Here is a 12,555-nt window from a genome sequence, read left to right on the forward strand (position 1 = left end):
CGGCCTCATGAAGTTAGCCGTGTGATTACAATTGATTTGAACCGGTGCCATGTTGTTACTCTCAAGGCTGGCGTCTTTGCGCGGCATTGTGCTATCTTACGCAGAACACTGACGCGTTCATCAGGCGTCATACGAATCACACGAAGGTGCTGACGAGATGCCAGACTGTAATGTATATATAAAATGCTGTCAGTCTTCAGGCAAACTGCAGTTTAACACTATCAGAATTCTCACTCAACTCTATAATCATGTCTAGGAGCACGTTCTGGACTCCCTTGCCAAAGCCATCTTCTAGGCTAGCGCGGTATCGCGTGTTGTCTCCTAATGCTGGTATCCATGTCTCACCCTTGCAGCTTGGTGCTATGAGCATTGGTGACAAGTGGGAGGAATTCGGTATGGGTAGTATGGACAAGACATCCTCTTACAAGCTCCTCGACGCGTTCTACGAGGCCGGGGGAAATTTCATCGACACCGCTAACCATTAGTGCGTATCATATTGTAATCACCTTCATCGTCGTTGACATGTCTCGCATCCTCTCAGCCAAGATGAAAGCTCTGAAGAAATCATCGGGGAGTGGGCAGAACAACGGGGCATTCGCGATCAACTTGTGATCGCTACAAAGGTAGCTTTGATACACGATGTATTGCAAGTTTGATACTGATACATGTGTCCAAGTACACGAACAATTATAAGCGCGGCAACGACGCCATTCGCCAGAAGGGAGCGTATACCGGTAACAACATCAAGTCAATGCATATCAGTGTCGAAGCCAGCTTGAAGAAGCTGAGGACTTCCTACATCGACATTCTGTACGTGCACTGGTGGGACTGGGACACCTCGGTCGAAGAGGTCATGAACGGTCTGCATGTGCTTGTGCAACAAGGCAAAGTGTTGTATCTTGTGAGCATCCTCGTTTTTATCCCGACTCCGACGTTCGTTGACATGGATCGCTGACAGGGCATCTCGGACACTCCTGCTTGGGTTGTGTCCAAAGCGAACCAGTATGCTCGGGATCGTGGAAAATCACCGTTTGTGATCTACCAGGGTGCTTGGAACGTCATGAGTCGGGATTTTGAACGAGATATCATACCGATGGCCCGCTCTGAAGGTAGATCAACCGTGTTCTCCAGTCCGTAATCCCTCGACTCACATTCTTCCATGCAGGTCTTGCGCTTGCGCCCTGGAACGTCCTTGCCGGCGGGAAACTTCGAACTGACGAGGAAGAGGAGCGCCGCCGGCAGACAGGAGAGAAAGGCCGCATGATCACCAATCCCAACTGGGAACGCAACTCGACAGAAAGGGCCATGAGCGGAGCGCTGGAGAAGGTCGCCAAAGAAGTCGGTGCGAAGCACATCACAGCGGTGGCCATTGCATATCTTATGCAGAAGACGCCCTATGTGTTCCCGATTATTGGTGGGCGAAAAGTGGAGCAGTTGGAGGCCAACCTAGAATCGCTGGCGATCTCGCTAACACCTGAACAGATGGAGTATTTGGAGAGCATCGTTCCTTTCGACCCGGGCTTCCCCTCCACACTGATTGTGAGTCATCAGTGCACTGTCGTGTCAGGTTACTGAGGCCTTATACTATTCAGGGTAATGGCAAGCAATACAGCTTTCTTTTACTGCATACTGCATATCTGGAAAAGCAGCCGCAGGAGAAGCCCATAGTTCCAGACGCTAATTAGTTCGGTGCTGCTTATAATTTGCACATGTTTCAAGGCGCACTGCGTCCCAGTAAAACTCTTCTAAGCTGATACACATAAACATGACCCGCTCGCTTGATGGCATACCATTTCGAAGCCACCGACTCGATGTGAAACGCTTGGACAGCTCTTCGTGAATTCATCTTGCCAAGTTGTCATCATGATCCCCTCGGATGTTTGAGTTCTTATAGAAGAACACTTTAACGTTCCAGTGAACTGTAGGCAGCTGTAGTATCAGAATAGAGTTGGGCGATCAACGCAACCAATGAGCTTGCGAATTGATAGCGTTGATCTGGGGCTTTGTAAGCCTGTGCTCTTTTGACATATCTCACACTTGCATAGATCTTCGCGCTTTCATAGATATATGCGCATCCCCAAAGATTCTGTAGATTCCACCCTTTGCTTCATTCCCCCATCTTCCGCTCTCTCAGCCAAAGTTTTAGTCTACATTCTCATTGCTCCATACGATCCCCTCGGTCTTCTTACTTCTTCAAATGACTAATCACGAGATACAGGTAGAAGGATGTATCTTTATGGCTCATTATCCTAAAAGTCCGATACATCTTATTCTGTAGTTATCCACTATATCGGACATCTCCATTTGGGAATGTGATGCATGACTTAGTACAGCCACTCACAGGCGCATTTTCAGCCACCTACTGTGGGAACTTCTCCACAACACCTAAAACATAGCCCATTTTGGGTATTCTCCACAATATCAACCTTTCCCACACCCTCCCCATCCATCCCTGGCTCACCAACCACATCACAATTAGATACAGCTTGCATTTATGTAGTAGTATAGGTTATATACACATAATAGAATATAATAGACCGCTTTTTCTCTTTATCTTTGCACCAATACCTGGTACAGAGCCTCTGCAAGTGTGACATAATAGAAAACATATCAAAAACTGTTTCGCATTTTTGCCCCTCCGGTATTGGGGTACTCTAGCGTGTTTAGAATATGTTTTTAAACATATATGTACCTATCCCAGCCCTTATTTTACCTCCTAGAGCGCCCTATATCATGTACTGTGCTGTACTAGCATAAAATAGAAAATAGCTACGCATTTTTTGAGCTTTAGGTATATAGACTTGTAAATATGATCCCCAACATCCCTTCAATAGTATATGCAACATATCGGGAGCCTAGGTCAACAGGATCAGTCCCTGTGGTGCTATGTGCTTACCCTCTCCTGGTGGTTCACCCCATGGGAATTTTTTTCCTGCAGCTCCAGCCCTCCAGGTTGGTAGGGTGCCTGTTCCTATTGATATATAGAATATATAAATCACATAGCTGTATGAGAATAGCAACAGAATCCTTCTCTAGAATGGAATATCTCCTCCTGGCTATACTACTGCATATTTTCGCATTTTTAAGGTTTTGCCATTACACAAACTATCCAAACTGTTTATAGTTAACTTCTAGTACATATATCAAGTCTTTTCATGGCAAGGATCAGACAGGAATATGTCAGTGTTGACCTAGGCTCCCAATATGTTGCATATACTCACCTCAGGCATTACTTCTCGGTAGTATTAAAGGTCAGTAAGATGGTGTTACTATGTTGGATGAAACCCTATCCCATAGACCTAGCCTCAGCGATGTTCTATTTATAGTACCACCCAAATATACCTTGCTTCCTCTGCAGCGCCTCCGGTGACCCTCACTGATTCATTGCGGCTCTTCCAGAATACATATTACATTCTCCATGATGGTCACAATCCTCATCGATATGTCCTTGAGCATCTCAATATCCTCCATGGTGCACCTGCTAGGCGATCCTCTCAGTGCCTGGCAGCACTTTGTTCACACAAGTGTTTTTTAGATCTCTTTTAGTTCTGTCTAGTACTCAGTCCTACCACATGCCTCCCGCCCACAATATGCGTGGTGCTCAGCCAACGTCTTCAGGGCTTGGTCTCCATTTTATGAGCCCCAAGAAATCTCGAGACCTGAAGAAAACTCAGACTTTTGTTTCCATTCCCAGCGTTGATGTCAAGCATAAGTGTCTCCTTGATCAAATGACTGCACTCATGAGTTGACCAGTACTAGCTACTGAAACCCCCATTCCTAACTCTACACCTCCTCAATCCGAAGTTCTGATGAACATTGACGACACTAGTTACATTGACGACACCACGGATTACGTCCATGACACTGACTTGGATGACCATGTAGACCAGTCCGACCCAGAAGCACCTTGCCCTACAGACATAGTGTGCGAGGACCCTGGGCGCTGTCTCCTACCAAACAAGGCGTCCAAAAACCTCCATAGTGCTTGGAAGGTGCTTATACCTACCTTGGTGGATGCCCATTTAAAGTACTCCACACGAACACATGGACAACCCCTTCCCAAATTACATGTGGTGATATCTGCCTGTGCAAGAAGTGGTTGTGTAGTACAGTGAAGATTCTCGATAATTTGCCTCTTTTTGATTGTAAGTCATTCATTTGTTCCAGCAGCTCAAACTCACAATTGCAGGTTTCCTTGCTGTCGATGTGTTAACCTGCAAATGCTCAACACTTGTGCAAGTCCTCGTACATCATGGCCTTTTTCCTACTGCACCTTCTCAACCACGCATGGCTATTTCCATCGACCTACTCACATTCTATTGGGCATTGTTTGAGCATTCATGTGATGCTATCCATGTGCTCGCATCTGCTCTGAAGACTCATTATTCCCGCAGAGGCTTTCAAATGACTCATAGGGATGTAAGTTAATTCTACTAGTCTCTTAGATGGTTACTCATTGTACAATAGGGCCAAGTTGTCCAAGAACCATTTCAACGCACCCTTGGTCAGGCCGTCCAATGGTTCGGACATATTGCAGGTCGAAGTTGACCGTCAAACTGAAGCAGCAATACAGATAGCTCGAGAACGAGTGTACGAAGCTCGAAGACCTCAAATCCTCAATGACCATTCTATATCCACCCCCACATTGTCCAATACCAGACTGCTCCAAGGCATATGCGCTTCCATTCTCACACAACGTTGCCCTGCATGTTTTGGAGGCATACATTTTGGCAGGCCACTCAATGAAGGTGGCGACATACATGTTGCCACGGATGGCAACTTTCATCATCAACATCGTCGATCTGCGGGCGACTGCCCCCGCTTCTATGATCCTTCCTATTTCCTTCCCAAGACTCAGGTGGATGATGTTGGCTGCCGCATACTCTCACTCCGTAAACGTCCTCTGAAGAAGCACACTTTTTCTGTGCCATATGAAGCGATAGATCAATGCGAAGACTCATATGAAGCTGCGGACGGCAAGAAACAGAAGGCAGCCATGGACTCCTTCAATGATACAGGAGTCATGGCACTTATCTGCCGACATGATATTCCGTTGTTCTTTGCCAACATCGACTCACCCGGTGAGCAGCAAAAGTATTCTGTAGCGCTTCTGGAACATTTATTCTCCTTGCTTCCACTAGAAGCCAATGTTGTTACCCTCTACGATGTCAGCTGCGTCCTCTCATGTTCACTATCACAAGTGAGTGCTTTTTTAATACAATACTTCTCCAGACTCATTTAATACTCTAAGTATGATATTCTCCCTTCTTCGGTGACATTGCGTCTTCGGTTCGCAACCACAGCTATGCATGCATACAGCCATGAGTGGGCATGTCAGCTCGAGTATAACCCTCGGATGTGTATTGGTCTTGGACTATCAGATGGTGAGGGTACTGAGAGGTTGTGGTCCAGATTCAGTCAAACTGATTGGAATTCAACGATTATCCTCAGTAAGTACTCACTCTACTCTGAAGATCCCTCATAACACATACACACAGTGCCAGAGGTGCCTTTGGTTGATAGACAGGCAAGCAGCAGCCATTGGTATGGAGATGCAAGTTGAACTTGGTGACTGGATCAAATGTCGCCTGAAACGTGGAGTTAACAATCAAGGATCTGCAGTGAAGGAAGTCCTTATAAATTGTGGAATCCCCACCGAGGATCTGCAGACTCAATGGTCTGATCAAAAGAAGTCACAGCTTTCCATTCGTGCCCGTACGTCAGTTTGAGCTTCAATTAACATTAAATTTACGTCAAGCATAGATGCTCCAGCATGACTTAAAAAACAACTCAACGTCGTGCTTGCCCTACAGGCTGATTTAGATGCCTCGGATAGGGCTTTGCAAACTACATGTACTGTGGTTGAGAAGGGTTTGGCCACCGAAGAGACTCTAGATGCTGTAGCAAGCCTCGAGCGCAGCCATGAACATTTAATGAATAAGGTTGAAGTACTGTATTCATCACTAAACATACATGATAGGTTTCCAGAATTGCAAGATGTTGACTTAGATTTTGTTCAAACACTCATGGCCTGCAACCTCAAAATCAACATATGGAAGAGAGCCATAGGGAGCTTTTTCGAGTGGGACAAACTTGACCATGCCATTGGTGGTGCAAATCAGGCCCTCGGTAAAGTGTATAGTCCAATCACGAACCATCAGGACACTAATACTCTCTTGAAAGGTACAAAACTCCACCAACAAACATGTAAAGCCATTGTGAAGCGCCAGCCGGCACTAATGACTGCGATCCGCAAATTCAACTCATATTGCGAGCATCTGGAGAGCCTCTATGATCCGGCTTGGGGTATTCCACTTCCTCCTCCTCTTCCTACCAAGCTCACAGATCTTTGAAATGACCACACATTGATGGAAGATGTTTGGATTACCCCATCAGTAGGTAATGTTCCCTGTTGGATCGAAGATGTGGACGTCAGAGATGGCATTCGAGCAATGTTGAAATGGGATCGGTGTCAGGAAGAACAACGTCACCTTGGGCTTGAGGCTGACAATCTCTGTTGGTGGTTCAGAGATGAATTGGCAGCGCTCGAGCTTGCTCTGCACTCGCCTTCAAGTAAGTTATCTCACACATCAATGATCAGTGCTGATTTGAGAAGACCAAACCTTCTTGTTCACAATCCAGCAACACCGTGATCACGTCCTTCAGCTACAGACTCGATGGGTTACCCCATTAGCGTCCTCTACTTGCTTCACTAGCAATGGCAATGCAGCACTCAAACTTGCCATTGATCTTTCTGGGAGCCGGGGATCGTTAACAGCTGCTGCCTACTCGCTCATACCCACCTCGCTCATGCTTGCCGATCCCACCCCCAAAGAATACACCAGCAAAGAACCCATTCTGTATGCATCTGAAGAAGCTCCTGAAGAAGCCTGCACTCTCGGATATTTTCCAAGATGGTGCCATTGACGATGACGACGATGATGACGACGAGGATGCCTCTTCCATAGGAGAACCTGAATTTGTCATTACCTGGGAGCTCCCAGAGGTAAGTTCTCATATCTCGCATAGATAGTCATACTCATTAAATTATATAGAATCTTCGGAAGGACAGTTTCAAATGTCCTCACCCTGAGGAGAACCCCATCATACCTATGAAAGGCAACCCCCAAACTCGCGTATGACCAGCACAAGATGGCTTTCCTCTTCAAGTATTTGAGTCAAGGGATATGTCTATACTCGCACAGCCCACCGCTCGCCTCAATGATACGTGTGTCAATGGTGGTGCTGTGCTGCTCTACTCCAAGATACTGACTGTCTCGCATTTCCATCCTTGTGCCATTTTCTTGACACATGATCTTCCTCGCATTTGATACAACGCATCCGATGATATACTATGGCGGAATATATCATGGACGTCATATTGGGAGAAAGATCTGTGGCTTCTACCCATCCATCAGCCCTCACCTGTTGGACATTGGGTCTTTTGTGCAGTCTACACGTTGACAAAGGAACTGCACCTCTTCGACAGTCTTGCAGATAGACAACCATGGAAGAATGATGCGAAGGTCAGTATTACTTTCAATCACACCATCTCAATTTCATGATGATGATCATAGGATATCATGAAACTTATCGCCCGATTATCGTCTATTGCCCACAATCGTCATGGCTCAGATCTTATTGACATCAAAGGCTGGGTAGCTCGCCCGCTAGTAGTCCAGCCATTGCAGACAAATGGCTATGACTGTGGGCTGTGGGTGCTCGCAGCGATTGCAGCGGTGTTATGAGGAGCACACCGTATGGGCATGTGCGAGGACAATATAATAGCTTTCAGACATTACATACACACACTTGTACTTAGAATACCAGTTTCATGATATAGAATCATGCTTGTCTACCATCCTTTCAAAGCAAAAATGTCGAGGATGATATATGATAAGTATGACAACCTGTTTGAAGCCAGCAACTGATGGCTAACAGAAGAACACACTTGAACTTGTGACAGGCCGTCCCGGATACCTAGCTAGATATATATTGGTTGAATTAGCTAGTAGGGAGGCCAATACAATGTTCAATTGATTCACTCTTAGTTGGGGAAACATGTACATAGCTGAATAGCAGAAAGGTTGTGTCAAAGACTCAAAGTTAGTACATCTGAGTGAGTTAGAACACTTACAACTCAATGAACTACTTAGCACTATATCATAGTTGGATGCAGTAAGCTCTGTGTACACGATAAAAGCCTCTACATATGTATATCATTGGATACAGATTGACAAGGGCTCCCTTTCTGACCTCTTTGTGGTCTTTCATTGCGGCATACAAGCCTCTGAAGACATGTTTTATTTTTTGTAGGAGTTTTATAAATCATATCATTGGCTGAGGAGCCTCCCCAGAGGCTCCAGTGATCCTCACAGGAAGATCCATAACAAGGCACACTCGGTGGACGTGTCTTACCCTTCCATAGTACCGCAAAAAACATCAAATCTTGCCCTTTCAGGCCCTGTTTGAATTCTCGGTGGATGATGCAAAAGATCCAACACAAAACAAACTTTATTTTCCAGAAGGGCATACACACGAGGCTAGAGTACAGGATACACATCTTTCGGCTACTTGTACTTAATTCTCCTGCGATGGGATAAGCTTGTTGACACTGGTGCTCGTCATCCTTGAATGCTGTGTCAGGGAGACTATCTCTGGAATGAGGTCACTGGTATGACATTGACCAGCAGGTAGAGTGATTGGGGAAGGAACCTCCATGAACATGTGGTGTTTGGGACAATGAGAGGGAGTAGAAGATGGTGTACGATGAGAAGGAGCAGAAGATGGTGTTGGGGATACTACTCAGCATCTCCGAAGTCTCTGATAGTGATGATGAGAAGGCGCAGAAGGCACAGGAGAAGGCGCAGGAGAAGGCACAGGAGAAGGCGCAGGAGAAATGAGACGATGAAGACCTTTCTGATCAATGCGAGAATTGAAGAACTGGCAACGGCCATGTGAGTACTGCAACTCAGACCCAGGAGCCTCACCAATGATGACTGGGTCATGTGAGCGCAAAAGCCTTCGACGAGCTTCATCTGTGGTGATGTGTTGAACGGTCAGCGAGTTGTCCTTGAGAGCATTTGCGAGTACATCATGATCTTGAAGTGATAGGTCATGGATGCCTTTGCTCTATACGAGCATGGTGCGTTTCTCGCCTGGCATGAGGGTGTACTCAGGATAGTTGTGGATGACATAGCCGCGTTTTGCTAGTAGGGCGGGTAGGGTCTTCCAGGCGAAATTCCTGCCCTGGAAGTTGAGTTTGCCTGCAATATATTTAGGAATCACACAGTATGCTTGAAAACTACAGAACTCACCACATAGCTCAGTCAATCCACCCATGATGCATGGGATGCCTTCCATCTGCCTCCAATCCTCCTCATTAATGCTTTGGCGTGTCTCCAGCCACTCCTCTAAAACTTTCTGGGGGGGTAGTCCATGCTTGGATGCGAGGCTGTCTAGTTAGTAGTTGAGCCTGGCGAAATTCATTGAGCAAGATGATGTGGCGAGAGATGGGCAAGGAGGTTCAAATGAGCATGTCACTGATAGCGGAGGATGTAATCAATAGTGTAGGTCGAATTGATAGCGATGGAGAAGCACACCTTTGTAATTGGTGGAAGTGCCCCTCAAAGGAGCCAGAAGTTAGGATACGTGGTTGCGCCTCGGCCTCGTTGATGATGCGAATACTGATGCATTGATGTGCCAATAGGAAGTTCTAACATCTTCTCACACATGCATTGATGATGGCATTGGCATTGGCATTCAATTTCCCACGTGTAAATAGGGGAGCTCACAGTAGGTCGCTTCTGCTTCTGCGTCATAATAAATCGATATTTTCACATATACAGCAAAATAAATAAAAACTAAATTGAATATGCCATTTCTGGCCATCGCGCTTGGAGTGTGCTAAGTTGCATTGTACTCTACTTTATACTCTCGCATGGCTAAATTGAAGAAGACACAGAATCTACCCAACATTCACTGGAACGAGAACAAGCACTCACGTGTGTGGAAACTCATCGCAGAAATCAGCGCAAAGGCAAATTACAAGGTCTTGTTTGGTAAAAAATATCAACATGAGGTGAGCATGGATATCTGAGTCACTAGTACTGATTCATGGAGCCATCAGAATACATCTGGCTTTTTCAGGTTGAAAGAGTGCTTGAATGATCATAAAAAAGATATAGGATTCTAAGTATTGCTGATGTAGCGAGCTGCGAGCCATGTGTAGAATGGTTAGGGAGTTAACTGCTTACATAACACACCGATAACCCTTGTCTCTCACGTGTCAGCAGAAGCAAAAGCAGAAGCAGAAGCAGAAGCAGAAGCAACCTACTGTGAGCTCCCCTAATGCAAACTCGGACATTTCAATCTTACTATCAAACCATTTCCAGGGTGCATCATGCAACCTTCCTTTGAGAATCAAGGTGCATCCTTGCGTCCTTCCAGCAAAAAAACTCATTGATGAACTACATAGTGATCCACACTTGGAACCATGCAGCACTTAATCTCGATTGGCTGGTGAGGCTCTGGCGATGCACTTGCCTAACGGGCAGCATCTACAATACCATATGTGAGTTTTTCTCATCGATCACAGAGTTCTTAACCTCAGTCTTCTGTTTTTAAACAGCGGATCCCTTCATCATACCAGATGAAGATGGATATCTGTAAGTTTTTTAAAGCCCTCTCTGTTACACCACCCACTGTGAAGTTCTTTCAAATCGTCTTCGTACATTTGTACATTCATCTGTAAGTTTCAAGTCTTCCTTGTGCTTTAGCCTTGTTGATTAACCCTCTGTCTAGAAAAAAAACCTGTCCACCCAAATATCAAGTAAGGTCTCAATGATTACAACCATACAATCGTTAATGCATCCCTAGCTATGACTCAAAAATCTTCTGAAGAATTACAAAAATCTCTGCCTCCTGAATACTTTGCCTCCTCCACTCACGCTGAGCCTCACGTGGCTGACAGTGAACAAGAATTTCTCGAAGAGCAAGTTGGCGGGGGAAGGCGTCAGCTCACTCCTGTCATCAAAACTCCAACCAAACTCCAGACCCACATCAAAGCCACCAACCGCGATGGAGGCTTGGTCAAGGAGGCATTGGTGTGTTGGGCAAGGCTTGTCGAGCCAACGTCAGAGGACTCAGAGTCCTTCCTCGCTGTCCCTGACAATGTTCAGTGCCATCTCAGCCTCTTGTCAAGCCAACCTCAGAGTTCTTGCACACTGGCCCCCACCAACGCTCAGTCCCATTTCAGCCTGTTCCCTGACAACGTTCAGTCCCATTTCAACCTGCTGTTCCCCGACAGCCTATGCCCCCTGGTCAGGCTCAGCCTGTTCAAGATTTATTCTATGACACTCCTCAGATCATCCCTTCCCACTCGCACGAGCCTCCACGGCCGAACTTATTCGCCACACCTGCCTTTGTGCAGGAGGATTACAACTTCTGTGGTATCAACTTCAGTATTTTGGGTACCAATGTCGATGGGGTTCCCATAGCTGGACCGTCGACAATGCTGCCTGCAGTCCCTCACACACGGATCATTCCTCCGACGCCCACTGTTGGGGACTGGGACACGCCTCATCCCAAATTCATCCCCACGGACATGGATTTTGGGTCCGACATGGCCATGTGTTATGACCAACGTCCCTTAACCTAACTAGTAGGTGTCTGGAGTTTAATCACACCACAGGACTCAGTCTGAAGAGGATAAAGCGAGATGGATTTGAGAGGGAACGTCTAGGCCCTACGATAACGTAGAAACGAGGAGGTTAAGTCTAAGGAGTACTACTGACTACTACCTAGACTATATACTACTATTGGGGCGGAGCTATCTGAGTATGAAAGGTATGTGATATAACTATATACGGTCATAACATTGCACCTAGGGTTTACGGCGTCTTATCAACCAATCAACTACAAGAAGAGAAGGGTAAAGGGTTCATAGGGCTAGGGGTATCGGTAATTAAGCAGGGTTCTCAGGGACTGCTTCTATTCAGGGTGGACGGAGATTAAGAAGGGTGTGAGAGAGTTCTGTGATAAGAAGTCTCGAGCGGTGATTAAGGATCTCGATTAAGAGATTGGATCTAAGGATCTAGATCTAGAATCTAGATAGGATCTGGATCTGGAGATGTATCGGGTGCGATCGTATCTAGGGATTCTCCAGGGTCTTCGGTAATGAACATGCTTCTCTATGAGCGATGCTTCTGTGATAGGGGTTCGGGGTTCTTGCTATGACTGTGCAACAGGTTCTAATGTAAGGGGTTCGGTGAATGACAGAGGTAACTCTTAACATGTCATGTGTGAAGATATAAAGGTCTGCGATGTGAAGAGGTGATGACTTCTTCGAGAGATAATTCGTAAAGGACTCTCGGTTATGGTTTGATCATAGAGGCACGTAGATGCTTATGATGTAACCCGTTGCCTAATCGTAGGACTTCTAAGGATGTGATGAGTTCGTATGTCTAGGGTTATGGATAAGGATGGATGACGTCGATGTAGTATAGATGTGATGTAAAGATAGTGGTCATTAGCCGGTTATCCATCTTATCTTAT

General features: G+C 46.0%; 5 protein-coding genes across 5 annotated transcripts; 4 read left to right on the forward strand and 1 right to left on the reverse strand.

The window, feature by feature from the left end:
- Positions 1-190: 190 nt before the first annotated feature.
- On the forward strand, positions 191-1,685 carry EDB91DRAFT_1220044 (NADP-dependent oxidoreductase domain-containing protein; the record flags this gene model as incomplete). The annotated part of the gene is made up of 6 exons (XM_041320883.1): positions 191-484; positions 542-623; positions 677-901; positions 959-1,109; positions 1,166-1,539; positions 1,593-1,685. The coding sequence occupies exons 1-6, from the start codon at positions 249-251 to the stop codon at positions 1,683-1,685; spliced, it is 1,161 nt and encodes a 386-aa protein (XP_041179590.1). The 5' UTR covers positions 191-248.
- Positions 1,686-4,230: 2,545 nt separating this feature from the next.
- EDB91DRAFT_1049610 (uncharacterized protein) lies at positions 4,231-4,428 on the forward strand (the record flags this gene model as incomplete). The annotated part of the gene is made up of 1 exon (XM_041313474.1): positions 4,231-4,428. A coding segment is annotated over one exon (198 nt), but the record flags the coding sequence as incomplete, so codon positions are not given.
- A 191-nt stretch (positions 4,429-4,619) lies between these two features.
- Positions 4,620-8,369, forward strand: EDB91DRAFT_1268520 (uncharacterized protein; the record flags this gene model as incomplete). Its single annotated transcript, XM_041324534.1, has 11 exons — positions 4,620-4,647; positions 4,671-5,020; positions 5,252-5,390; positions 5,413-5,450; positions 5,499-5,723; positions 5,871-6,129; positions 6,184-6,306; positions 6,376-6,573; positions 6,617-6,770; positions 8,184-8,265; positions 8,346-8,369. The coding sequence occupies 11 exons, from the start codon at positions 4,620-4,622 to the stop codon at positions 8,367-8,369; spliced, it is 1,620 nt and encodes a 539-aa protein (XP_041179592.1).
- A 436-nt stretch (positions 8,370-8,805) lies between these two features.
- Positions 8,806-9,342, reverse strand: EDB91DRAFT_1246031 (uncharacterized protein; the record flags this gene model as incomplete). Its single annotated transcript, XM_041322613.1, has 3 exons — positions 8,806-9,072; positions 9,139-9,266; positions 9,318-9,342. The coding sequence occupies 3 exons, from the start codon at positions 9,340-9,342 to the stop codon at positions 8,806-8,808; spliced, it is 420 nt and encodes a 139-aa protein (XP_041179593.1).
- A 598-nt stretch (positions 9,343-9,940) lies between these two features.
- EDB91DRAFT_1080141 (uncharacterized protein) lies at positions 9,941-12,076 on the forward strand (the record flags this gene model as incomplete). The annotated part of the gene is made up of 12 exons (XM_041315193.1): positions 9,941-10,081; positions 10,293-10,337; positions 10,395-10,427; positions 10,450-10,573; positions 10,631-10,667; positions 10,712-10,749; positions 10,879-11,105; positions 11,309-11,616; positions 11,667-11,756; positions 11,806-11,847; positions 11,889-11,974; positions 12,000-12,076. 12 exons carry the CDS (start codon positions 9,941-9,943, stop codon positions 12,074-12,076), a joined length of 1,248 nt encoding a protein of 415 aa, XP_041179594.1.
- Positions 12,077-12,555: the final 479 nt, after the last annotated feature.

Source organism: Suillus paluster (assembly GCF_016628075.1).
Source record: "Suillus paluster strain FC165 chromosome Unknown EDB91scaffold_13, whole genome shotgun sequence".
NCBI classification, from domain to species: Eukaryota; Fungi; Basidiomycota; class Agaricomycetes; order Boletales; family Suillaceae; genus Suillus; species Suillus paluster.